At 38.2% G+C, this 27,036-nt stretch overlaps 2 protein-coding genes across 2 annotated transcripts; one reads left to right on the top strand and one right to left on the bottom strand.

Annotated features, from left to right (window-relative positions):
- Positions 1-2,458: 2,458 nt before the first annotated feature.
- On the bottom strand, positions 2,459-12,763 carry LOC137278106 (stomatin-like protein stl-1). The gene is made up of 11 exons (XM_067810226.1): positions 12,625-12,763; positions 11,282-11,416; positions 9,637-9,736; positions 9,286-9,344; positions 8,660-8,792; positions 7,890-7,946; positions 6,671-6,763; positions 6,049-6,147; positions 5,741-5,820; positions 5,397-5,525; positions 2,459-4,968 (listed from the first exon to the last, which is right to left on the bottom strand). Exons 1-11 carry the CDS (start codon positions 12,667-12,669, stop codon positions 4,774-4,776), a joined length of 1,125 nt encoding a protein of 374 aa, XP_067666327.1. The 5' UTR covers positions 12,670-12,763; the 3' UTR covers positions 2,459-4,773.
- Positions 12,764-15,254: 2,491 nt separating this feature from the next.
- Positions 15,255-23,613, top strand: LOC137276877 (dynein axonemal assembly factor 4-like). The gene is made up of 11 exons (XM_067808524.1): positions 15,255-15,448; positions 16,869-17,019; positions 17,482-17,615; positions 17,968-18,078; positions 18,418-18,487; positions 18,732-18,862; positions 19,941-20,041; positions 20,150-20,230; positions 21,399-21,471; positions 21,964-22,069; positions 22,609-23,613. Exons 1-11 carry the CDS (start codon positions 15,326-15,328, stop codon positions 22,713-22,715), a joined length of 1,188 nt encoding a protein of 395 aa, XP_067664625.1. The 5' UTR covers positions 15,255-15,325; the 3' UTR covers positions 22,716-23,613.
- Positions 23,614-27,036: the final 3,423 nt, after the last annotated feature.

Raw genomic sequence — 27,036 nt, forward strand, 5'->3', positions numbered from 1 at the left:
CGACATAAAGAAAATAAGCTGATTTATGACTCGTGCACCCGAGTCCCGTGTCTGCCACATTATGTAATTAGGCACGTGTGATACACATGACATGCTTTTCTGTCTGTGGGTTGCAAATAAACTACATTCATTTTTTTCGGATGACTGGATTTGACGGAAAATGGTGCAAACTCTTGTCAGTTTCAAGTCCTGCTTTGTACTTGGACGAATGACAGATTCCAGCCACGCAGTAGTTTACCATCTCTACTGACATGATTTTTGACTGGATCGCGCGCAAATTCAGATAACATGTATTTTCCAAACCCAGCATCTCTATATACATTCTTCATGGATAACGACTTCTTTTAGTGTATATGATTTTGTTTGACAACAGTATATGAATCCATACTGAAACGACGCATCAAGTACACAAAAACAAGTTGTTATCTATAAAGAATCTTACTTTCTTGTGACTGGCTATACTTGTAAAATGCTCATCAAACAGATCATCTTTCTGTACACACAATGAACCCTCAGCATATCAGCAAATGAAACAGCCAATCGGAAGCCGTCGTTACACTTGAGTGCATATCCACCCGCTATGACTGGGTTCGGCCTCCCGAGGGCTTCGTTTCGGGGGAAGTAAGCCCAAGTACAAAATATTGCACTTTTGAATGGCGATTGTACGCTTATAATTTTGTTTATTTGGTTTTTTAAAGCAACAATGTATATCATATGTCATGAATAAGTGATAAATGTGTTTTAATTATGTTTGAATTTTTGGTTGCATGTGACCTTTAAGTGACAACAATCACAGAGAGGAGAGAGGTCTTTATCTAAAAATACTTCTTATACGCCTTCAATCTACAATGTCCTCATTTTGTGTTAAGCAAGGTTGTATATTACGTCCGTTATTGTTCACATATTTCATAACGAACTCATGCGTGATATGTATTCTGTTTCCTCGTCCAAAGAAGATATTCTCACATACCGTTGATCTAATACACAGATTAACACTGTATATCAGAGTGTGTGTTAAATCGGGACTGGAGATTAACCTGGATAAAACTAACATTGTCGTATTTAGGAAAGGTGGACTTGTTGCAAAGACTGAATGATGGACAGCGACAGCGAAATCTACAAAGATTGCATCTTACAGACATCTTGGTTTGCTATTTTCTATAGCATACTCACGTGGTCAAAACTTGCTAAACACTGTCACAGGTGTCACTGTTACGTTTAAATGAGCTATTACGGCTGTCTACATATATATATATATATATATATATATATATATATATATATATATATATATATATATATATATATATATATATATATATAACATCACCTCAGAAAAGAACAGATCTTTTATTATATGAAAGACGACGTTTCGACATAGATTCTAATGGCGCTCAACTCACATATATATATGACCTAAATATATAAGACACCTTCCCCCTGCCCCCTTTCTCTCCCATCCATCCATTAGACACAGACAGTTGAGCGTCTATGGTCGGGTCAGCTTCACTTGCATGACGACATTAGAATCTATGTCCATACGTCGCTTTTCATTGAATAAAAGATGTTGTATATCCATAAAAATTGTCAATACACACCTAATGCACTATGTACTTTCAAAAATAACATGCGTAAATTATTTTCATCGCCTAAAGACAACATAACTTGACCAGCATACTTAAGCTCAACTTCTGATCAGTCATCAAATAACATCATATGGGTGATGACAGACTGGGTCTATAAACGATTTACTGGAGTGGACGCACTTGTTTCTTCTCAGATGACTTTCAGGATGTGCTATTGGTACTCATTGTGAGTCTGCATGGGAAATACTTGTTAATCAATTAATTAATTGAACTGCCTCTTTACTGTGTTCTAAAATGTTACATAGGTAGCTATTATGTATATAGTTAAGTGAATGTTGACATGTCGACACGTCATGCTGAGAAGTGCATAAGGATAAGGCTATATGAACTGACAGATTCCTTTACTGACCTTATCCAACAATCAGTACGTCCTTATTCAGCCATTTTGAACAGTGTATGTCTTCTTCGCTTATGCTCAACAATGTTTAATTTGTCTCATTAGTAGATCCCTTGCTGGTAGGTCTTTGCTTTATTTAGGGTCACCAAGGTATATCTGGGTGTAATGGTGACACCTAGTTTCTAAACTGTAAAGTGATACATGGGCAATAGTGGAGCTTGACGGGGCCACATGAGCCGATGACTGCAGCACTCTAGTCAGCCTCCAAAGAGATGGGAGAGTGCTTAACACGAGACCCAATAACTATGCCCAAATGGTTATCTGATGGTTGTATGATGTGACTTCTAATCAGTTATCACTCCAGCATGTGTAGCCCCAATGCAGATGGTATTAGTCTCTCAATCTTCCATCTCATGGCACTCCTGTGCAATTTATATGGGAATATTTGTTATATATATTCAGAGACTATGCATTGTTTTAATTTGTTCCTAACGTCAAATTTATTGAAGAATATTAGCCTGTACCACAATGTTGGCAAGGTCGTGTACTATTCCCGACAAAAAGTACACTGCAATAAAAACAAGAGTCATCAGAAGATGACATATCCCCCCAGCCCCACATATTTGAAAGGATAAATCATCTGACAGTTACTTAATGTTTTTTAAGACTAAGTCTGAATTGTTTCCATGGAAATCATGAAAAATATAAATGCCATATATATGTAAACAGCAAAAGGCACCACTTCAAGATCTGTCTCATATCTGCCAAGATCTGTTGGAAGATATGCAATGGCTTTAGAGTTGTGCTCCAGAAGCCCGTCCCTCCATGTTGAGACTGAGTCTGAATTGTTTCCATGGAAACCAGAAAAAATAGAAATGCCAAAACTTTGTAAATAGCACAAGGCTCTACTTTGTATTCTGCCTCAAATATCTGCCAAGTTTTGCTGAAAGATATTAAATATTTTTCGAGTTCTGCTCCAGAAACGAGGCCCTTTCCTCCAGTTGAGACACGCTCCGAATTGTTTTCATGGAAACGCAGAAAATGATAAATCACATAAACCTGCAAATAGCAAAAGGCACCACTTTGGGGTCTGCAACGCAGATCTGCCATGTTATGCTGAAAGATATTCAGAAGTTTTTGAGTTATGCTTCGGAAACAAAGCCCATCCCCCCATTTTGAGACAAAGTCCGAATTGTTTCCATGGAACCCGTGAAAATGATAACTCACAAAAACCTGTAAATAGCAAACAGCACCACACTGGGGTCTGCCACACACATCTGCCAAGTTTTGTTGAAAGATATTGACTGTTTTTTGAGTTCTGCTCCAGAAACGAAGCCTATCCCTTCATTTTAAGATTACATCAGAATTGTTTCCATGGGAAATGGGAAAATGATAAATCATCAAAATCTGTAAATAGTGAGTGAGTGAGTGAATTTAGTTTTACGTCGCACTTAGCAATATTCCAGCTATATGGCGACGGTCTGTAAATAATCGAGTCTGGACCAGACAATCCAGTGATCAACAACATGAGCATCGATCTGTGCAATTGGGAACCGATGACATGTGTCAACCAAGTCAGCTAGTCTGACCACCCGATCCCGTTAGTCGCCTCTTACGACAAGCACTGTAAATAGCAAAAGGCACCACTTTAGGGTCTCCCCAACATATCTGCCAAGTTTTGTAGAAAGACTTTAAGAGGTTTTTGAATTCTGCTCCGGAAATGAAGCCCATCCCTCCATTTTGAGACAAAGTCCAAAACGTTTATGTGGAAACTGAGAAAAATAAGAAATCACAAAAACCTGTAAATAGCCAAAAAGGCACCACTTTAGGTTCTGTTTGATACATCTACCAAGTTTTGCGGAAAAATATTGAATGGTTTTTGAGTTCTGCTCCAGAAACGAACCCACCCCGCCATTTGACTTAAGTCCAAAACGTTCCATGGAAAAATAAAACAAAATAAAAATCTGTAAATAGCAAAAGGCATAACCATAGATTCATATTACTGTATCTATCAATTTTTGTCCAAAAATATTGAACGGTTTTTGAGTTATGCTCCGGAAACAAAATGATTACAGACGGACGGACGGACGGACAAGGCATCAACTATATCCCCCCGCATTACATGCTGGGGAACAAAAAATTCTTAAACCTATCATGTATCCATTTTTTATCCAGTTGTACTTCAGTAAATTAAACATCTTGCACCAGCACAGTAAATACAAGGTGTCTCTGCTTCATGTTCCTGGTTACATTGAAAAGTCTTAAAGTCAGATTAAGAAATGTATCACATGTGGTCCAAGCTGTGAATATAAATGTCCGAAGAAAGAGTGGCACCTCAAGCAGACAACCAAAACAGTGCTTGTTGATGTGCCAAATAAGGCACATTATTGTCAGTGATCACTGTCCTTCTAATTACATAAAAAACTTGTCATTGCTAATATGTTGTGTTAATTTCTGGTGTCTACATGGCTATGTAAGGATAATTATATTATTTGATGTGTCTGGATGTTCATGCCTAGTAATCTTGAATGTTGGGTCTATCAAAGTTACATCACACTGTATATGGTTTTATTCAACACATGTTCAAGTAATATACACATTTTACCCATAGTTTGTGTGTCACACAGTCAACCTGAAATACATAGTTGACCTGTTAGCACTATAATGTGAGTCTGTATGCCTGATTTGTTCCTTGGTTTTGGTCACCAGTTTCAAGAACACTGTCAATATTTCAAGAATGTAGATTGTGCATGGGGGAATTCATCACTCTGTCTACAAACACACAAATTATCACGAATCCCCTTTAGGCTTCTGAATCTTCTCTATATCGTCCAGTGTTTTGTTTGTCTGGTCAGACTGCGAATCCTCGATTCTGAATATGTCTTCCTGACTGAAGGACTCATCCGATACCTTGCCCTGTTGTTCTTTTTCCTCGTCTGTTGTGTGAGGGTCATGGACAGCCAGGTTTTTATACACGGCCATGGCCTGAAACAATGATGTGAATGTGCTATACACATAGAATAGCCACAACATACCCAAGGAAAAGTCTGCTCTCTTGTATGATATCAATTTGCCAAAGGTCCTCTGAAATCAAAAATCCAATTCAGAAACCACACAACTATTACTGTCAAGCATCAATGCACACAGGTTCAAGTTGTTGGCCTTAGCAGGAAAACCACAGTTGTTGCGAAAACAAGTTGTCGTCTAAGAAGTTATTTCATCGTGTCCAGGTATTACAGATGTTAGAAACAGCACACATCATTTCAACATACAACCAGCACATGACAGAGACCTACTTCCCTTGGACATGCTGCTCCTGTAACTTTAGTACCAAACATGTCAATTAAGTGTTGTTGACATTTTCCAGCAGGCTGCATGTAAGTGTCTAAAGCTAGTAGTGTTCTCCACCTTACCTGTGCTACAACATTGCTAACATCACCACTGTTGGAGGGCAGGATGAGAGTGTTGCCCCGCTTGGCCAGGTTACTGAAGGCAGCCACATACTGCTCTGCTATGTTGTAGGATACTGCATTAATACCTTGCTGCAAGAACGATGAACACAGAATGTCTGTCATCAGCATTTTGGATTGACAAAACTCCCCATTACAGTTTAGACTTTCATAAGTTAGACAGGAGTTTCATACATTTTGAAAATTCAATGCAGTGTTAATTCCCCACTGATTTCACTCTATGCCACAACAAAGACATATTTTGCTGTTCTACATCACGGTAGTTAATCCTTGAACATTCCACCTACCTTCTTAGAGAGGGCATCTGCCACAATCTTGACTGAGCGAGCTTTAGCACCTGCCTTGGCTATCAGGGCTTCAGCCTCACCTGTGAGTAGACAGATACAACATTTCAGACACATAAGACAAGATAGAAAATTATAGTTGGCCACACAGACCGTTTGAATGTCAGCCATACAGACTACTCTACATTTCACATGGCACTCACCTATCCACCTGTACGTTATTCACCAACCTCTACTTGGTGTGTTAATTAGCAATATACACTACATGTTGAATGTGCTGAATGTTACTTGTTATTGTGTTATTATCTCACCTGTAGCCTGGTTGATCTGCTCAGTCTTGCTGGCTTCAGAGTTGAGGATGCGGGACTGCTTCTTGCCCTCAGCCACATTTATCTCAGCTTCCCGAATACCTGCAATATACATCTCATGTCAATATCCACATCATGACAGTACCTGAGGAACTAGTGTCAACAACTAGGTCATGCACGGGACCTGAGAGACAAGTGTCAACATTTAGGTCATGCACAGGACATGTGAGACTGGTGTCAACTACGAGGTGATGCATAGGACCTGAGAGACAAGTGTCAACATCTAAGTCATGCACAGGACATGTGAGACTGGTGTCAACTACTAGGTCATGCACAGGACTTGGGAGACATGTTTCAACAACTGGGCCATGTACAGGATCTGAAGAACAAGTGTCCACAACCAGGGCCCACTTGCACAAAGCAATCTCAGCACTGCGACTGTCTTAAGCCTATGTTGAAAAATGGGAGTTACAATCATTGTAGCGCTAAGATCGCTTTGTGCAAGTCAGCCCAGATCAGGTAGAGGTTTTGGGGAACATTTGTAAACAACATTACATGCAGAACCTAGGGAAGCAGGAGCATTGGTCTATGCAACAGAGATTTAATGACATCCAACTGACCCTACCTTCAGATTCCAAGATGGCTGCCCTTTTCTTTCTCTCAGCTTCAACCTGCATTTGCATAGCTTCCTGAACTCGGGATGGCAGCTTGATGTCTCCTGCACGAAATACACAACAACACTGATGACAATAAGGTAGAGGTGATACATATGAAAATACAAAGAAGCAATTAAATACTCATCTTGTTCAGTGACCGAAATAATCGCCTGCCCAGAGCCTGTTGTTATGGTATCGGACTGATAGTTTCAAATATTTGCAGGCCTTTAATAAGCTTATTTTTGAAATGGAATCTTTTTCTTACTATTTGTTTTCTTCTTTATTAACATTTGGGAATCACCCATGATCCTTCATGTTACGATAACTTACAGTTTCACTTTCTGGCATTTCAGCGCTTAGCGCATAATGACATCAACACCAGTCTCCAACAAATAAATATGTCTCTTCATGCCATAGGATTCGGTAACTGATTTGGTAACTGAAACTGTACAATGTAGTCTATTTTGTTTTTAATAGTTAGACTTTAACAACATGGGCCTGCAGATTTCATTCAGGGCCTGTAGATTTTAAAGCCTGCAGGCGGGATCAGGCTGGGATGGCCAACTGGCCACTGCTCTCATTGCATCAGTGGCAATGATTTTCTTTCTAAAGAAAAAGAAATGAAGCAGTTCAAATCATGATTATTTGCCATTACTATTCTTAAAATTATGGAAGAGCAAATACCATAACTGTCTAAATACCGAAACAAAAATTCTACTATTAAATGTGGATTTCACACCTTTCCCCTCATATACTCTATAAATTCTGACAAAATTTCCAACATTTTTCATATGTATCTTAAAGGGTCTGAAAGAATGGAAAAATGGAAGGGTTTACAGCCAGCATATCTGTATCCCCTTCCCTTCATAAGTGAGTGAGTGACTTTAACTTTATGCCGCACTCAGCAATAATCCACCTATATGGCGACAGTGTGTAAATAATCATGCCTGGACCAGACAATCCAGTGATCAACAGCATGAGCATCAATAGATGCAATGGGGAACCGATGATAAGTGTCAGCGAGTCTGACCACCACCAGTCACTTCTTCCCACAAGCAGTCACTTCTTGCGACATACATGGGTTACTGAAGACCTATTCTACCCAAGATCTTCATGGGTCCCCTTCACAAGTCATGTGGAGATACCACTGACTACAACTATTAGAGTAGAGTACAACTATTGACTTACTGATTTCATACCGCATACATGTAATGCCCCAAGCCTCGGATGCCTTGTTAAGTGCATCTACAATGACAACACATCATGATTGAGAATATCAACAACACAACAGAGAACAGCATTTCTTTCATAAGCCAAATGTTAACCAGGCAAAGACACAAAGTTCTCTATTCAATTTTCTGAAATATGTTTCACAGAAATTTTGTAATGTTAAAATCAGGACACTGTCATGTTTGATGGCAAGTTAAAATCAGGACACTGTCATGTTTGATGGTAAGCATCTGACATTCCCCAGTTCCTCTTGTCCATCCGTTTGGATGTGTTACTGGTGATGATGAATGGGCAGCTGAAATGGTCTGACTAGCAATACAGCCAATGACATCTATATGTTGACTAAAGATTAAAATATCCCACATGATAGCAGTTTCTTCAATATAGGCAGTGAGAATGTTCAACAAAATCATGATCCATTTGGGGAAGATCAAATCAACATGGTAGAGGTGATACATTACTCCACAGTTGAATGTTGTGACATGTTGTAAGAGTGTGATAACTTCTTGATCATGCCAGTTTAACATTTTTGAAATAAAGTGTCTTAAGTTTGTTTAAACATTTGCTTAAGGAGACTGCTTTAATAGTTACTGAAATCTCATTTGAGTGTACTGTCTTGTACAAGATCCACTAGAACAACCCAGTTCTATATGTGTGGATGTCCAAAGGAAAACTATATCATTCTGATCACATAATTGAAAAGATATGTATAGACCTGATTGACGTACCAACAATGAGCACATTAAGTGATTCTCTCTCCCGAAATACTGTGTCCAGAGCAATCTTGCCTATCTCGGATCTCATGGTAGTCTGTGCGAGCTGCGTAATGGCATACTCAGGGTCTTCCACCCCATAGCTGGCCTAGAATGTCACAGCAATCATGGTAACCACATGCATTATATCACTGCCAGCCATAACACACTTCCTCATCAATTCTACCACACCACGTCAGCTCCATGTGGCAGGAACACAATAAGTGATAGTCTTTACAGACACCTGTAAAACCCATGAACTTTGGTGCCGACAAAACAAAGATGTTCAGCAAATCTTGACTCAAAAATGCTAAAAACGCATCATACCTATTAACACATGGTATAAGACCTGTTTGTACATGTTAGAGGTCTCTTAGACATATTGCCAACACATTTGTGTAAAGGATAGATTTAGGAATCAACAGTAATCTCCCTTGTTACTATAAAGCCACTTTGAATGTTCTATCAGTACCAAGCATACAAAATAGTTTCTAGTGACTCAGGATTAAGATAAACATAAAAAATGGAACTTTGTTATTACTGATATTCCATTTTATATTGACCTAATGTTGGACTTAGGGAATGGTTATCAAAGGGATTACCTTATATGGATCTGTGACTCTCAGATACAACACAGCATCCATCGTAAGCGTAACATTGTCTGAAAAGATGATGGATACTATTGAGGGATTGTACAAACAATGATGACCTGTATAAAACATCACAGATGCTTGCTACTCAAATTAAAAAATTAAACAAGTATGCCAGAAACCATTTACAGAAAATACTTGTAGCATAAGGAAAAGTGCACAAAGGCCAAATCACCATTGCAGCAAACACCTTGATAACATTAAAATGCAAACAGATCATTCCACTGAATCATATACTTTTAATCATTTCCCCTTGTTCAACGCAAGGTAACTATGGCTGACAAGCCACCATCAGGTCATTACCTAGTGTAATGGCGGCTTGATGAGGAACATCAATAGCTATTTCTTTCAGGCTCTGTACATACTTTATTGAATCCACAACGGGTAAAATGAAGTTTAGACCCTGAAACAACAAAAGTTATATAATAGTAACGCATTTACGTCTGTGTATGCATCAAATGTGTGGTTTACACATCACATTTCTGGTATTTAAATTCACAAATCAGCTTAACAGCTAACACAAAATACACAGAAACTGGCTCATTTGCCAGATGCTTTAATTACTCAAGTCTTGACTTGCATGTTTCCCCTACAACACGTCAGTCTAAGTAAACTTCGACTCAGTGTATTTCGTTACACTCCACCACTGAGTCTAACAAAACCTTGTAGAAGGTCGCGTCAGGTAACCTTTGAGCAACCAATGACAGTCCAATCAAATGTGAGACGGTTACATAGATTTAACGAATCAGACAACAACTACTATTTAGGGATCGGAGGGACTTTCAAAATATTCAGGTCACCGACACAGATCTCTCCACAAACAAAAATCAGCATATAACACAGTTATTTGACCTTCAGTATATACGCTTTGGGGGTTCTGTTGACATGGTTACCATTAGCTAATATTTCTGCCAGATAACATCCTTTATTATTGTCAAAAACACTATTTTCAGAGACTGTTTACTCACCGTTGTCAAGGCTGTATGTACGCCGTGTACATCACCTGGAAGCGATCGTATGCTAAATAGCATTCGGAATCGTTCGGGTACAAACCTTTTCGAGATAAAAAGTTCAAAAGGTATGTGCAAATGTGCACTTTCGCGATTTAGTAAGCTGAGTTCTGATTGGTCAATAATCTCAAAGGTTACCTGACGCGACCTCCCATAAGACTCAGTGGTGGAGTGGAACGAAAAGTACTGAGGATAAGTTTACTTAGACTGTACAACACGTGTGAGTGAGTGAGTCTACTTCAGCACAGCTTTTAGTAATATATGTAGACACCAGGAATGGGCTTCACACATTGCACACTTGCCACTCTCCCTACAACCAGACAGATAGATAGACAGATAGCAGAGCTCCAGATAAGGTGCTTATTTGTGCATGTTACGCAATAAAAATCACATTTACTCAATTAATTACAAATCTGGTAGTACAAAAAATGCATAAGAATCACTTAAAACCCAATAGGTCTACAACATCTTGTATACTTTACTCAACTAACAAGACTGGCAAGCGAATGATAATTCTCTGTGGTGCCCGAACTCTGCAACAGTGTTAGCAAATGTTAAGGGATATCTAGATACACATATACTGTTATAGCCACTGTCCCTGTCCGCGTTTACTGTAGCAGTTACGTGACTTCCATGTTGACCGTTTATAGATGACTGCCAACTATTTGGCAATGTGAGAATTACTAAACACTTATGTCTGTCGAGCAGCAATTTTATTTATATGTTTATCAGTGTTAATTACCCTATAACAATAAGATACTCTGGGTGAAAATACGCAATTCTTTAAACTAGTGGCAGTACACAAAATGCTGTAAGGTTGTGTTATCAAATTCTTCAAGGACAACATTATGTTGCTGGAGCTCGATCATGACTATTCATGATCTCAGCATGACATATCATGCTAAGGTAACAATTTTCAACAAAGATAAATGTTCTACCGGTTGTAGGTTTCGTTGATATTTCCCAAATCTTTCAATAATCCATGCTTCTTGTTGTGGGACAAATAACACAACTGTATTCCATGGCAGACTAGACCGGAAACGTGCTTGCTGACGAGTGTGGCGTATAACTTGCTGAAACCAACAATATACAACATGAACAGGAGCAAAAGTGGGAACATGCATACAATTCATTTCTCTACAGTTATACATTATGAAAATGATTAAGAATAATTATGACAAGGAATCTTCTAAACATAAATCTGGGCCTTAATCATCATGATGCATGTCTGTTTTTTAGTCTTTCATTGGCCTTAGTCAACAGTTGCTTTTAAAACAAATGTGACCCTAAGGCTAAATCCCCCAATGATTAGAACATAATGTGGCATGATTCACACTTGATTAAACGAAACGTACATGCCAAAATAAAGCATTTTGCAATTTACATGACTGCACATTGAGACCCAAATATCCATTTTCAGTCAAAATACCTATCAAAGATATATTTTATGAATAAAGGTCTCTGCAGTTTGCATGTGGAACATACAGGGGTCAAGGGTCATGCCAAGATGGAGTGTTTGTCTGGAAAAGAGGACTTATACCCCACCCTAAAAATTGTAAAGAGGACACAGGGACTGAAGAAAAAGATGGAAACTGCTATCCTCAACCAAAGATAACTATTAACTAGTCCTACAGGCTGAAGAATCTGTGTGGGAATAGGATACAATGTTTATTAGTTAAGCCAAGCAACATGGCAGTTGGGGATGACGGAGTGGATGATGAAAATATGGAGTTAACTAAGAGCAGGGGAGTACTGCACTTTACTGGACACACTTTTTCTTATGAATTAGCACTGCGACTCTAACCCCAAGTTCTAACCCCAAACCCTAAAGATCGAAAAGAGTGCCTAACTCTAACCCCAAACCTGAACCCTCAGGGTCAGGATGGTAAAGACTGTTGCCACTGGTAAACTGCATTCTAGCAAAGAGTAGAGGATGAACGCAAAATGCCAAATCATTATTAAGCATGTAAGTTCAGCTAAAATGGATAAAAAGCAAATAGCAATATCGCCGATAAACGACCTTCACATTGATCATCAATCAGGGTACCACGACACACTAACACTCCTGGGGTGCTGAGGCACCCGATTCACACACAAAGCAGCCCGGATTATAAATACGCTTAAAAATCGAGATTTTGCCAAGTGTGTACATTTTTGTACGACTGAGTATACAACATGCACATGAGCTTGGGAAACGTGTAGAAACATCATTTCGAGGAGCACGCGTTACGAAAACATGAGAAAACACAATGTTCCTTTTCGTATCGTCACCATAATTTACCTGAAGTAATCTCGATGTTCTGGGACTTGCAACACTTCGAATCATTGTTGCAAACTTCGTTTACACTGCTCCTCTTTGGTCTGAGCCGGTGAAGCAGCGTGATAAGGTTACTTCCGGTATAAGAGACGAGGCACGAGCTGACTTTTTTCTGGCAAGTCTATTGGTCATATTATAAACATCGCTTTATTTTATTGGACAGGAGACTGGTCTCAAAACATGATGCAAATTATTGGTCGAATTGCGTGCGAAGTGTCGTAAGAAATTATATTCATCTTATGTTTTGTTTCATCCAGTACAAGGTCGATACATACTGATATTGCTTTTAAATAAATAACTGGTGATTCTTGAGAATGCAATTCAAATCAGAGAGCTGTATACGCCTTGTTAAATGATCTGTCATATGAATACTCAACTTAATCTCAGAAAATTCTTCGTTTCATATCCAGGTTTAAGATGTACCTCACATGACCTTAAGATCGAGAAGGAGAGGCATTTTATTATTCCAAGAGAAAACATACTGTGTACATTTTGCACATGAATTGTATTGAAAATGGGTTTCATGTGCACGTTTTGCTGGCATGTCAGTCAGTACGTTCTAGGTACACTGATTTAAGGACAAACTAACTGTCTACCGCAGTATTACTTACTATATACATGTCCTTCTAAGTGTGAATTTAATTTGTTAATGAACTCTAATAACACAACTCATATCCGCAAACCTGGTATGTTATATGTTACATGAGCCTTGGGGTAGTCTAAGGGTTAAATCGTCATCTCTGAAGACCCGGGTTCGATTCTCCATATGAAGATAAAGTGCGAAGCCCATTTCTGGTGTCCTCGTCGTGATATTGCTGGAATAATGCTAAAGATGTCGTTAAACTAAACACACTCAATATACGCTACATTTCTATAGCGGCATGTTTGAGCTACTTCAAGATCACTCTATATAAGACGCTTTACAAGTTGCCTTTCCCCATCATAGGATGTCAGTCTCCCTCTATCATTGGATGTCAATACCCCTTTATCATTGGATGTCAGTCTCCCTCTATCATAGGATGTCAGTCTCCCTCTATCATTGGAAGTCAATACCCCTCTATCATTGGATGTCAGTCTCCCTCTATCATAGGATGTCAGTCTCCCTCTATCATTGGATGTCAGTCTCAAACGGCATATATTCTCCATGATTTTGTGAATAGAAAACAACGTCTGCAAACCTTGTCATTGCATGCCTCTGTTGCAAGCTGATTTTGTACTATATGCCTCTTCAGTAGTGGAACAAAAAGAGATCAGAACAATGGTAGACTGACTTTACATAACAAATATGAAATGGAAATACGGAAAACAGTGTATAAGCAATCAGTAAAAACAGAGTAAAACCAATATCATGGTTTATAATTCTACACGGATTTAGCTATATATACACTGGAGTTGTGCCTGCGTATGTGTGTGTTTCAATAATAGATTGACATTTAGTCAATGAAATAACATGATTTCAAAATATATGTGTAAAAATGCATGAAAGCCTAAAGGAACCCAGAACAATTCTTTATTTCAGACAGACTGGATAGAGCTTACTTCACTTGACAAGTAATGTTTTAACCGTAACTGACAAAAATAAAATAGACTTTTGTAATTTTAGATTGACTGATAATTTAAAATATGATATTAGAACGTAATATTAGAATAAAAAGACTCCAGTAGGCAATATCCCAGCCTCGTGGCGGTGGTCAGTATATAATTGAAGTCTTTAGCAAACATATTCAGTGATCAACAGCATGCACATCGATACGATGACATGCGTAAATTAGCCAGCCATTTTGACGACCGGATGGTGTCAGTCGCCTCTTAGGAAAAGCAGGAACGTAGCCGACAGTGAACAATATAGTTGTTTGTCACGTCGATCATGCCTTAGAAGGATATATTTCTGTGTGAATTATTAAACATGAATATATAGGGGTGTCTAAATTTATCTATCACTCGAATCAAAATATCCCAGAATGAATTATTAATGTAATAAATTCGATTATACACCATATAATGTATTTCAGGAGGCACTAATTAAATCACATTTGTTTTATCCCAAAATACTTGACTTTCAAATATCACAAGTTCGTCTGTAATATCATGAAAAACATTTTAGTTATCATAATAAAAAGGGCTTCATATAGAATTGTATTGATTGAGACTGAAAAAGAAACAAAAACAAACAAATAAATAAATAAATAAATAACAACACGTCCTTGTAGAATGAGGACTATGATTTATAGATATACAACTTCTTTTATTCAGTGAGTGAGACATTTCGACATAGATACTAGGGTCGTTGTCAAAAGTTGAAGAATGAGGACTATGATTTATGGATATACAACTTCTTTTATTCAGTGAGTGCGACGTTTCGACATAGGTATCAGTTATTTCCACCCGTCTAACCCTGTTTAACTGTTAACCGCAAAATTGTCCTGTACCCTTCCCTTCGCCTCCCAATGGTTATAACTTGCGTTATTTCCCTTAGTACGCCAGGCACATTGTTTACATGGGATACCAAGATCAGATCTGCACAGTATATAGAATCGTAATTTGATTGGACCGTCATATGTAACACCCTCTGCGATTGGACAAAAAGCGGACATCGCGTTTACGGTGCATTTCTAAACGTAAACATAAAACTCCAGGTTCTGTTACAGCAACAAGATCGTTCAGGATGCCTTTGATTGTGAAAGATTTCAGCTGGGATGAAAATGAATCAGCTGTTTTCTTAACTGTCCCACTCAAGGGAGTGAAAGCTAACAAAGTAGACATATTTTCATCAGAAGAATATATCAAAGTGAGTATAGAGGGAGGTTGCACCTTCTTTGCACTTGTTTGCAATACCTTGCTGTCCCGGCCAGTGTACGAAGACGGCGAAGTAATCAAAACACTCTAGACTCTTCTGCGAAGGGATAGGTTTGGCTAGTACCTCCCTAAATGTATATTTCTCCCGAATCGTTCAAAATATATAAGTTATCCTACAGAGTACCTCTCGCTAGGACCCAAACTAGACTGAAACTAAACCTGACCGACACGGAACTCAGTTGATTCTCTCTAAAGCGTATACATGTTGTCATGGTGTTCCATTTATTTTTCTTATTTACATAAACCGCAGATTTGCACATTGTTAAGTAATTATCCAAATTTAAGTAGCGCGTTTTTACTGTTTTGTTATTGTAGATCTATAATTCAGGAAGGCTAGCTATTAAGAGCAGAAATCTGACAAACATGTACTGATGTAGGGCGTCTACTGCAAACGTATATGGCTTTGGTGGGTTTGGTTGCTACAAAACGTAGGGAATGGTTGAAATATAAATACTTTACTTTGAAATGCTGTTATGTGTTTTTGTTCCTCAGAAATTCAACTTGCTCATGCCGTTTTCCCTTATGCTAGAAAGTGGCAGAGGATATCTAATAGTTCCACAGGGTGACTTTTAAAAGGATGAAAGAATTCAGAATTGTATAACCATGATACCAGTGATACAGAAATCTGGTCAGGAGTATATTTCATCTTATGCATTGAATGATGAAATAATTTCGACAAAGGGGCATGTTGGACTTAGTTAACATCTGATGTATTGCAACAAACATTATAAGCTTTGAAGCTATATTGATAGAAATAATAGTGAATTTATAATGCACCTTTGGATTTGTTTGGTTATCCCAAACCGTTGGCGATGTTAACACATTTATCAAACATTTTTGTACCAGAGCTATTGATATCTTTATACAAGACTGGCATTCATCTTTATATGAAAGTTCAAGATATGATTGCTGTCATGAGTGTAAAGGTCACATGCAACGTAAAACACAACATTGCAGATTCTGATACCTTTCGGTATGTACTTACTGAGACAAATCAACAAAAAAATGCCAATTCAGCCTACAAAGTAAAAAAAAACAAAATGCGATGGAAAAAAGCCTGTGAAGGGTTCAAGCGAATCACTGATTTTCCCCCAGTGCAAAACTGTATTCAGTACTTTCCTGTAAAGCATCCCTATTGCAATATAAGGTAGCTCTATTTATTTATCATATTGAGAAAAGATTCAATATCACATGTGTGTCATATGTTGTACATGCTGTACATATCATGCATATTTTCTTTGTATATGGGCCTAATGCCTTCCTGCAATGAACTGACTGACTGACCTTTTCCATGTACAAGGCACAAGCTCAAACATGCTTTAAACACTAAGCAACCCCATCGGTTTCTTCAGGTGAGCTATCCCCCTTTCATCTTTGAATGCCTCCTGAAGTCTCCTGTTGATGATGCACAGAGTTCAGCCAATGTTGGAAATGGAACGGTTGTGTTTAAACTCAAGAAGAAAGAACCGGAAATTTGGGGCCAGCTTCAGTCAGATGATGCAGGTAAGGTGTTGTTACATTTTCATTTACTGGGGTTACAGGTTTGCCCAGAAAAGTCTTGTTGCTTCCCTTTCTTTCCTGAATGGAGCAATAATAGAAGTTCACTCATTAGAACTCAACAGCAACTGGAACAGCTTTAGTTGTATTACAGGAAACAGGAACTAGATGATTTAAACTTGTGCTCTTTTACAGGAAACAAGGATGTGATGTTAGCTCGAGTTGTATAACATGAAACAAATAAGTGATGTCAGCTCGAGTTGTGTTACAGGAAACAAGGAGGTGATGTTAGTTCGAGTTGCATAACAGGAAACAAGGAGTTGGTGTTAGCTCGAGTTGTGTTAAATGAAACCTTAGGTGGTGATGTCAGCATCAGTTGTATAACAGGAGACAAGGAGGTGATGTTAGCTTGTGTTGTGCTACAGAAAACAAGGAGGTGATGTTAGCTTGTGTTGTGTTGTGTTACAGGAAACAAGGAGGTGATGAGGAGGAAGCGAGAGGAATCTCAGACACAAGTACAGAGCAGACAACAGGAAGCAGCAAAGGCGAAAGCTGAGAAGAAAAGAGAGGATGACAGATATGCCATCAATCAGATGATGAAGGTAGCGTAAGATCTCTGTATGTCTGTACTTACACATAGAGCTTGCTTGCTAAGTAGCCTCACAGACAACATCCTTCTGGATCCAAGTTATGTCATAATTACTTCATTTTTCAATGTGGAACTAATTTCCCTTGAAGATGAGATGATGGAAATTGGAATTTGGAATGTGAAAACTATTTCTTGTTTCTTGATGTTTTCTGTTTTTTTTCAAATCAAATCATTATTATTTTTGTTATTAATTTGAAAAGTGGCAAATTTGTTTATGTGGATCTGTACAAATGTCTATGGTAATCTGTTAGATGTATTTGCCAGTTTTAGCTATCAATTAGCATACAGATATGTGTAATTGACAGCTTGAAGACAGTGAGAAACAGAGAATTGAGAACATCAAAGAGTCAGAGCGCAAAGCTGCTACTGATGCGCTTGAGAGATGGAAAGATGAACAGAGGGCACAGGCAGAAGCTGTAAGTACAAGTGGAACATATATTGATTAGCAGGTGATTTGTAAAGCCGATCGTCTCTCACATTATGTACTTTCTCTTGTTTGCTCTTGATCAATGGATTGTCTGGTTCAAACAATGTTATTGACAGGTCTGTCTCTAGATTGATTAGGTCCAGCTTGAAATAGTGTGTGAAGCATCTGCAGCTTGCCAGTGGAATGTTGTACCTAAGGTTGTGTCATTGTGAAACACAATATTCATGATGGCTTTTAAATGTGCAGTTGTGCATTTTCTACACTTTGACTTGAAACTGGTACATGGGGGTTCATATTGTCACTTGATATTTGAATATTTATATTCAAGCATAAGCAACATCTCCTTGAACAACAAAGGGAAGAAAATGAAAGAAAGAAAATTGAAGAAAGGAAGAAAGGTATTTTATATATTTTGCTTCTAAATCTGTGTACCTTTTAATTTCGTGTTCTTATATGATTTTTGTTATGCATATCTTATGTTATGCATATCTTTTTTAACATTTAATAAGAGGAAAATTGAGACACAGTCAAAGTATTGTAATACTGCCAAGACTCAAGATTATAGATGATTGTTGTTTTGAGCACTGGCATCTGTTTTCTTAATCTTCTTGGGGGCTTTGCTAATAAGTCAGATTATTGCAGGTAAAAAGACAAGCATATTTGAGACTGGGAAGGGTGCACCAACTCGTAAGCCAGGAAGGATAGAAGTGAGCCACACCCCCAGAGTGTTCCCTACCCCGGTGCGGGAATCCCAGGCCCCCATGGAGGAAGAGGTAGGCAATCTGATGCATGAAACGATTAATATCATGTAGATTTCCTTGTTGAGTCTTGGAGGGCTTATGCTTTCAAAAGTAAGATGCCTCATTGCAAATGCTTGATTACACATAAGAACTATTCAAACACTTTGTTTACTAGATTTATCAAAATCAAAATTATGTTTGTGATACATACTTGTTTTTTATTTTTCCACTGACTACCTGGCTTTAGAATAATCTGTAAACCAAGCATTTTTATTGACAAGATGGAAACATGGACCTAAATCTTATGAAACCTCTGCCAGTGTCCCCAGCAGCCCATGAAGTTGAGGACCCATGAAAATCCGGGTTAGATTGATCTTCAGTAACCGATGCTTGTTGTAATAGGTGACTAACGGAATTGGGTGGTCTGGCCTGCTGACCTGGTTGACCTGGTCACTGGTTGTTGATCACTGGATTGTCTGGTCCAATTTGATTATTTTTAGACTGCTGCCATTTGCTGGAATAATGTTGAAGGCGATGTTAAACTAAACTCACTCACTCATGATGTCTTTTTGGTGCAGTTTTTGTTAGCCTTACAAGATTACATTACAATTTCTGGCTGTGGTCATGTATCATCATTTATTCTGCCATTATAAATGACTGACACAAAGTTGTTGAAAGATCATCTTTTGATATAGTCATTTCATTCTTTGGACAATATTGTCTCTTTACACTTCATCATAAAGTTTATACTCAAAGTAAGTGTGTCTTGTTGTTTCATTTAGTAAGGAGGACATTTCATGATTGTAGACAAGTAGTTATTTAGAACAGATATGCTTGAAATGTTGTGTTTGCTCTGAAGAAATGAAGGTCAGACTCAGGTTGAAATTCTGAGCAGTGTAATTGTTGTTGAAGTGATTATATTACAGGGGAGATAACTCAGTATTGTCAAGCGCTTCAACATGTACACAAAGATGTAACTGCATAGGTGTTAGTGTATGCATTTCAGTGGTTGAGTTGAAAGTACAAGAGTTAGTTGATTTCAATGACAGACAGAAGCTGGTGTTTATTTGAGTGACCTAGAACTACAAGAGGATTTTTGCTTTTATTACAGTGGTTGAGGAAGCAGGCGGAGGCAAGGAAGACAGTGGAGTTGGCTGATGCAGACCTATCAGAGGAGGAGAAGAACCCACTGTGGCTTCGAGACAAGGGAAAGTAAGTAGTGGAGTGTGTTCTGATGTCACATGATGTTGTAACATATAGACTATTGCCAATATCCTGTGGAACAGTCTCACCAACTAATGTATATCACATTGTTTTCAGTGAATTCTTCAAGGCAGGTGACTACCAAGCAGCTGTGAATGCTTATACACATGCAATCCGGCTCAGCAACCAAATGCCAGGGTATCCTTGTGAACTGATAGATGACATCAGTAGCTGACAGTAACTATAAGTAGATAATTTAACCCCTCCACTTTCGTTGGTCCGGTTGCCATGCGGTAGAGCGTCTGCCTATGGATGAGAAATTAGTGGTTTCAATTCCGTTTCGGAAAACCTTTGCTTTGTGAGTTTAATCTTGAACGATATTTTTCAGTTGATTTCATTCACTCATGTATCATTTGAATGTTAATGTGCATATAAAGCTAGGAAAAGTAAAACCTGTGAAGCGGTCTTACTCCAAAAGTAAAACCTGGGAAGCGGTCTTACTCCAAAAGTAAAACCTGGGAAGTGGTCTTACTCCAAAAGTAAAAACTGGGAAGCGGTCTTAGTAAAACCTGTCCCTCCAAAACAAAAACCTTAAATGCGGTTGTTCTGGGAAAACGAGAGATGACCTAATATATAGTGAGAAGCACACTTCAGGTTTATATGTATTGTCCTCATTGTATGGGTTTGTTGACACTGAAGAATGTCTGTTGTTGTCTTGATTGTCTCATTTAGAATTGCAGTGTGTATCACTTACTTATAAAAGATAACTTTATCATCGGCACATGCTGTCATTCAAGAGCGTACAAAGTCTGTCTGATTCAACATCCTTCAGTACAGCCCAAATGAGCACTGCCATCTGAAAACGTATGACCCAATGATCTAGGGGAAGGGGGACTCGAGACAAACTTACACAACGCAAACAGTAGGTTCAACCAAAAGCTCTCACTACTGTTTGCGATTTGTCAAAGTAATGAAACAATGGCTTTTTTTTCTATATGGTTATATTTTTATATTTGACCAGTATTTAGGCACTCACCTATATAGGGAAGTGGGAGGTGTGCCATGAAATATTGCAGGATTGTATTTGTAATAGGGCATGATAAAATGTTGCAAAACTGGGAGGGGGTCAATTATATTGATACAGCCTGAAGATCATTCACATTCCCCAGTATTCCCAATGATATGTGACCAATCCTCTAACAGGACGTTAAGTCTTCATGAGTTAAAGACATTCTATATTTATGTAGAGACACAGACAGTGTCATATTGCCTGTTACTTCCTGCTGGTAACATGTCAAGTATGTAAGTATCACAGCAGTTAAACACACTGTATTGTTTGGACATATTTTCCTTAACCTGTGACAAGATTGTACTCCAACAGAGCAGCTTGTCACCTGAAGCTTCGTAACCTTATCAAGTGTATAGAAGACTGTTCTAAGGTAGGTCTCATGTGTTTGTGTGTAACATTACATGTCTATCTATCATCCTTACAATAATTGTTTTAACAAATATTTTGCAGTGAACAATAATAGCTAATTCTGATAGTCAGATGTTCCTATTTCTCTATGAGTGAGTGTTTACTGGTTAACACAGAATTTCCACTTCTTCCTGAAACGAGTCTTGTGCATGTGCAATGAGAATGATGCCCCCAAAATTTATGTACAAAGCAAGTGCCCCCCTGCATGTCATGGACAAATTCAATGACACCCGTTAGTACGTGTGTACAAAACTGATTTGATGATCCCCACCCCACCTCCCCAGAACTAAAGGAGTGGCCTTGAAAATCATAATCCATCCCCCAACCCTTAGCAATAAATTATGAACAGTCATTAAACACCATGAAAAAGTGACTGAAATGTTGGTAAATGAGTTATTCTATTAACATTCTACCCTGATTATCACAATTATTTATTCCATGCTGTGCGCTACAGGCACTGGACCTGCTTCATCCTCCGGTACCCCAGAATGCTGCTAGTCGATGCAAGGCCCTTGTGAGGCGGGGAACAGCTTTCTGTCAGCTAGAGATGTATATTGAAGGTCATCTACAAGTTGATGTTTTTTGTCTGTTTTATTGAATATGGATTCGTAACCCTGCAAGAAGAGCAGTGTGATCGTGCTACCTTTAGCTGTTACTATTTATAGGAATATCATGGTTCCTTCCCTAATCCTACGATAGCTATGAATAAGTTCATTGTATGCTTCATGGTGTATCACGAAATTTCCAGATTGTTTTTCAATGTAATGACATTTGTATTTGTTCACAAGTCTGATGCACTCTGACAGGCACTTATCCTGAGATTAAGTTTTGCTGACATTTTGATATAATCTTACTCAAGTGTCTTTTCAAGTGGCTGCGATGATATGAAAACATAACTGCTGACTGATGTTACTCCCTGTCTTCTCTTTATATGTCCAGATATAGAAAAGTTGAAAGATAATAGCCATTGAAGTACAGCAACTCTGTGATGGCATGTATGTTTTGCTGGTCCAGATCAACACTTGGTTTCTAGGTATTGATAAATTGAAGTCATGTGCAGCGAGCTTCCCTGTGTATAACAATGTGAGTTTTGTTCTAGGTCTTCAAGACTACGAAGCTGCTCTGAAGCTGGACCGAGACAACAAAGGGCTACAGGCCGATGCTGAGAAGATTCGTGAGATTATACAAGGCACTGTTGACAGATGAACAGACAAAGACACATGGAGAGATGGGATGGAGAACGAGAGAAAGACTGAGAGCATGGATGGATGAAGAGTTATGTGTGGATGAATATTTGGAGAGATTAGATGTAGTTTTACATTACACTGCCATGTAAGTTCGGTTGGTGTCACTATGTCTACACACACCTCATGTGTATCTAAACATGACCAATAGTTATATGTGACCATAGGTGGACCATCTAGTCACTTCCTGGTGTGTTGGATGGTCCTCCATGGTGACTCAATGATCACTGTCAGCACATGGCCTGTAGCAGTCATTGAGCTTCTCCAGCTCCTGTAAACACTGTATGGTTGGTTACCTGGGCTTATAACCATGCTAAACTGAGTTTAGAACTAGGCTTGGACTAAAAATTAATATTTTTCTCCAAATTGTGTTTGGGTTTTGGAGCTGAAGGATGTGATATAACTGAAATAATACCCAAGAGTAATATTTTGACACTGGATCAACATCATGTATGCTGTTAAATCAATGAAATGGTTCATTTGGAAAGATTGGTAAAGAACAGTTGATCAGGAGTTTCTGGAAATGTTTGGTTATCAGGTAAAATTGATTATTGTGTCCGTTATAGAAACATGAAACACTCGTTATAAGGACCAAGGGTCTACTCTAGAAGGTGGGTGTTCTCAACAGGCTGCTTCCAGTTCCCCATGTAGGTGTGAGGATCCGTGAAAGCGTGTTGTAGATGGAGATGGCTGTACAGGAGCATGCTCCAGAATCTACATTGTTTCTTATAGCATTGTGACTGTACTTATATTCCAGCCATCTGTCTCTGGTGCAAACAACTTTCACTGTATAAAATACATAAACTCTGTCATAAGAAGAGAAATAAATGATATAATGTATAATAAAGCGAAAAAACTTTTGTTTGTCTTTGTTGTTCTGTGTAGTTAAAAGTTGTGTTAAAAGTGAATCAGTTAGTGTTGTTTCACTCAGTTCACTCAGTTGTCATTGCCATGCAAAGAAGATCAGTCTGTGTGCTTGTGCAGCAAGCTTGGTGCATTCCATTGTAAGCACCATACATGAGCTCAGATTGTTCAAAGATTGCCGAAAGAGGATGCAGATTTAATGACTGCATCATTTTGGGTTTTGATCCATGATAAGAGATATCATGATATATATGCAAACAACTGTCTGAAACAGCATATTGTCACTCAGCTACCCTAATGATCTTCCGGATGCTGGCTATGTCCAGCTACCCTGTTTGTCTGTCCCAGATAAAAAAAACTGATGGAACTGTGCTGTACATTTGGAATCCATATCATGAATGGTAGACTATATGAGGATAAACAAGGTCAGTTTACTTGTGTTACACATAATGGTTCTAGTCTAGTAGACTACATGATTGCATCAACATCTGTGTTTCCTAGAGTTGCTAATTTTGGTGTTGGTACATGTGATGTGTCTGATCATTTTCCTATTTACTGTTCTCTGAATATCCAGCCACCCAACATTACTGGTGTGCTCGAGTCACCTGTAGCAACAGATCCTCCAACTAGCAATTGCATAGAGAGTAATTCAACAACAGTATGGACCAAATATGTGTGGAATGAAGAGCTCTGTGATATGTTTATCTCTAAGTTCCAAAGCCTGTATGGAAAACTACGTAGAGAATTATATCACTATATAGACATTAATATTGAAGATTCATTAAATGTTTTTACTGAGCTGTACCAAAGAGCTGCAGAACACAATAGGAAGGTATTTCCAGGTTTGCATGACATTAATTCCAAACCTCAGCCCCCATGGTGGGACGAAGAACTTGAACAATTAAAACATTTGAAATATAAAGCACTGAGAGACCATAGAGATAATAACCTAGATATATTGATTTATAAAACCCTACGTAAATCATTCAAGAAGACTTTCAACTGCAAACGAACAGCTTACTTTGATATTCAAAAAGAAAAACTTATGGCAGCAAGAAACAACCCAAGAGAATTCTGGAGAACACTAAAGCAATCAGGTTCAATATCAACATCTGACAAAACATACGATATAAGTTGTGAAAACTGGTACAATCACTTTACAAGGCTTCTTACTGAGTGTTCTGGTAATGTGCATGACAGAGATATCAATTCAGAGGTCTACAAGGATGAAGAGCTTGTAACATTAAACTGTGACATTACCGCAAATGAAGTCTTATTTCACATTGATAAACTGGCAAAAAACAAGTCCCCTGGACCATATGGTATTGCAATTGACTTCATTAAAGCTTCTAAGACATTTATCAGTAATTACTTAACAGTGCTGTTTAATAAGATTTTCCAGGAAAGTATTTTTCCTGTGCACTGGGGCAGAAGCATTATTTGTCCTTTTTATAAATCTGGTGGCAAAAGTAACCCTAATAATTACAGAGGTATTTCTCTTATTGATTCAGTGTGTAAAATATTCTCTTCCATTCTTAACAGTAGATTACAGGTTTGGTGTGAGGAGAAGAGTATTATTCATGAAGCACAGGCAGGATTTAGAAGCAATTATTCTACCACTGACCACATTTTCTCACTTCAAGCTATGGTTCAGAAATACTCAGTTAAGAAAAAAGGAAGGTTCTACTGTCTGTTTATTGATTTCTCTAAGGCCTTTGATACAGTTAATCACAAAATTCTGCTGTCAAGTCTGAAAAGAGTTGGTGTGGGTGGTAAATTCTATAACATCTTGGTATCAATGTATGATAGGTTGTCAGCCTGTGTTAGAACATCTAAAGGTCTGTCAAGCTATTTTGATTGTAGTATAGGTACTAGGCAGGGCTGCATCCTCAGTCCCCAACTGTTTATTATCTTCATTAATCAGCTCATGCAAAGTATGGAGCAATTTGGCGGCCGTGGTGTATTTATTTCACCTAACGTTAATAACCTATATGCTCTAATGTTTGCGGATGATGTTTCCTCAGTCTCAGATACAGCATTCCAGCTACAGAAGAAGATTCATGGCCTTGAGAATTTTTGTCGAGTCACTGGTATGAAGGTCAATATTGATAAGACTAAGGCTATTGTGTTCAGAAATAGTGGGCCCCTTAGACAGTATGAGAAGTGGTTTCTTTTTGGGCAAAAGCTGGAAGTTGTTTCATACTACAGGTATTTGGGTATCGTGTTTACTCCTAGGTTAGTGTGGACTAAAGCTCACACTACTCTTGCATCACAAGCCAATAAAGCCGTTATGGCTATCTTTAGATTCCAAAAACGTGTAGGTTTTCTGTCATGTGCAGATCTTTTTAGAATATTTGATGCTATGGTAAAACCGATTCTCTGCTACGGTTCAGAAATTTGGGGTGTTACCCACTGTAAAATCATCGAACAAATACAGATAAAAACATGTAAATATTTCTTAAAAGTTGGTAAAAATACTTGCAACAACATGGCACTAGGTGAATGTGGCAGATTCCCTCTTCAGCTTACTTATATGTCAAGGGCAGTTAAATATTGGTGTAGACTTTTAACTCTCCCAAGTTGTAGGTTGCCCCACCAGTGTTATTTAATGCTAAAATCACTAGATGAATCTGGACGAACGACTTGGGCATGTCATATCAAGAATATATTATATTGGCTTTGTCTGGATTGCACAGGATATTGGTAATATTGATGTGTTCTAAGTGTTCTAATTATATACTCTTTAAGTCCACCTTGAATGTCGAATCCTATCTCTCTATAGATATTGCCCGATATTTGAGAAATTCTTTAACAAAATTTAGATGCGGCAAATATAAACTTTGTTCTGAGACTGGCAGATACAACAATATCCCTTATGATTCAAGATTCTGTCACTTTTGCTACCAAATGAATCTGTATGTAATTGAAGATGAAATACATGTTTTACTTTATTGTAAAGCCTACCTAGACATAAGAAAAAAGTTTCTGGATAAATACTTGAAACACCCTATATCACAACACAGTTTTATAAACATTATGACTTCAAAAAATATAGATGTTATAAAAAACTTATGCCTATTTTTATATAATGTTGGGAAAATAAGAGATTCTGATGTATTTAGATAAACGCATGTAAATTCTAATTATACCTATGTTTGTATTTTGGGCCACTGGCCTATTACTGAATAAAATGTCTGTCTGTCTGTCTGTCTGTCTGTCTGTCTGTCTGTCTGTCTGTCTGTCAGATGTATACTTTGTCCACCTACCCAGTTGATTTTTCTGTCCCACATATATATTTTGTCCACCTACCCAGTTGATTTGTCTGTCCCACATGTATACTATGTCCACCTACCCAGTTGATTTGTCTGTCTGTCCCACATGTATATTTTGTCCACCTACCAAGTTAGTTCAGTCTGTCC

This window comes from Haliotis asinina, chromosome 3 (assembly GCF_037392515.1).
Source record: "Haliotis asinina isolate JCU_RB_2024 chromosome 3, JCU_Hal_asi_v2, whole genome shotgun sequence".
Lineage (NCBI taxonomy): Eukaryota > Metazoa > Mollusca > Gastropoda > Lepetellida > Haliotidae > Haliotis > Haliotis asinina.

Bases quoted from the DNA above. Each gene is read 5' to 3' on its own strand.
- LOC137276877 (XM_067808524.1), top strand. From the start codon at position 15,326: ATGCCTTTGATTGTGAAAGATTTCAGCTGGGATGAAAATGAATCAGCT. The intron at 17,020-17,481 runs GTAAGGTGTTGT...GTTGTGTTACAG, and splicing joins GCTTCAGTCAGATGATGCAG to GAAACAAGGAGGTGATGAGG. The intron at 18,079-18,417 runs GTAAGTACAAGT...TTTATATTCAAG, and splicing joins AGAGGGCACAGGCAGAAGCT to CATAAGCAACATCTCCTTGA.
- LOC137278106 (XM_067810226.1), bottom strand. From the start codon at position 12,669: ATGATTCGAAGTGTTGCAAGTCCCAGAACATCGAGATTACTTCAG. The intron at 9,345-9,636 runs GTAATGACCTGA...TCATCTTTTCAG, and splicing joins TCAAGCCGCCATTACACTAG to ACAATGTTACGCTTACGATG. The intron at 4,969-5,396 runs GTAAGGTGGAGA...TCATTGTTTCAG, and splicing joins TTAGCAATGTTGTAGCACAG to GCCATGGCCGTGTATAAAAA.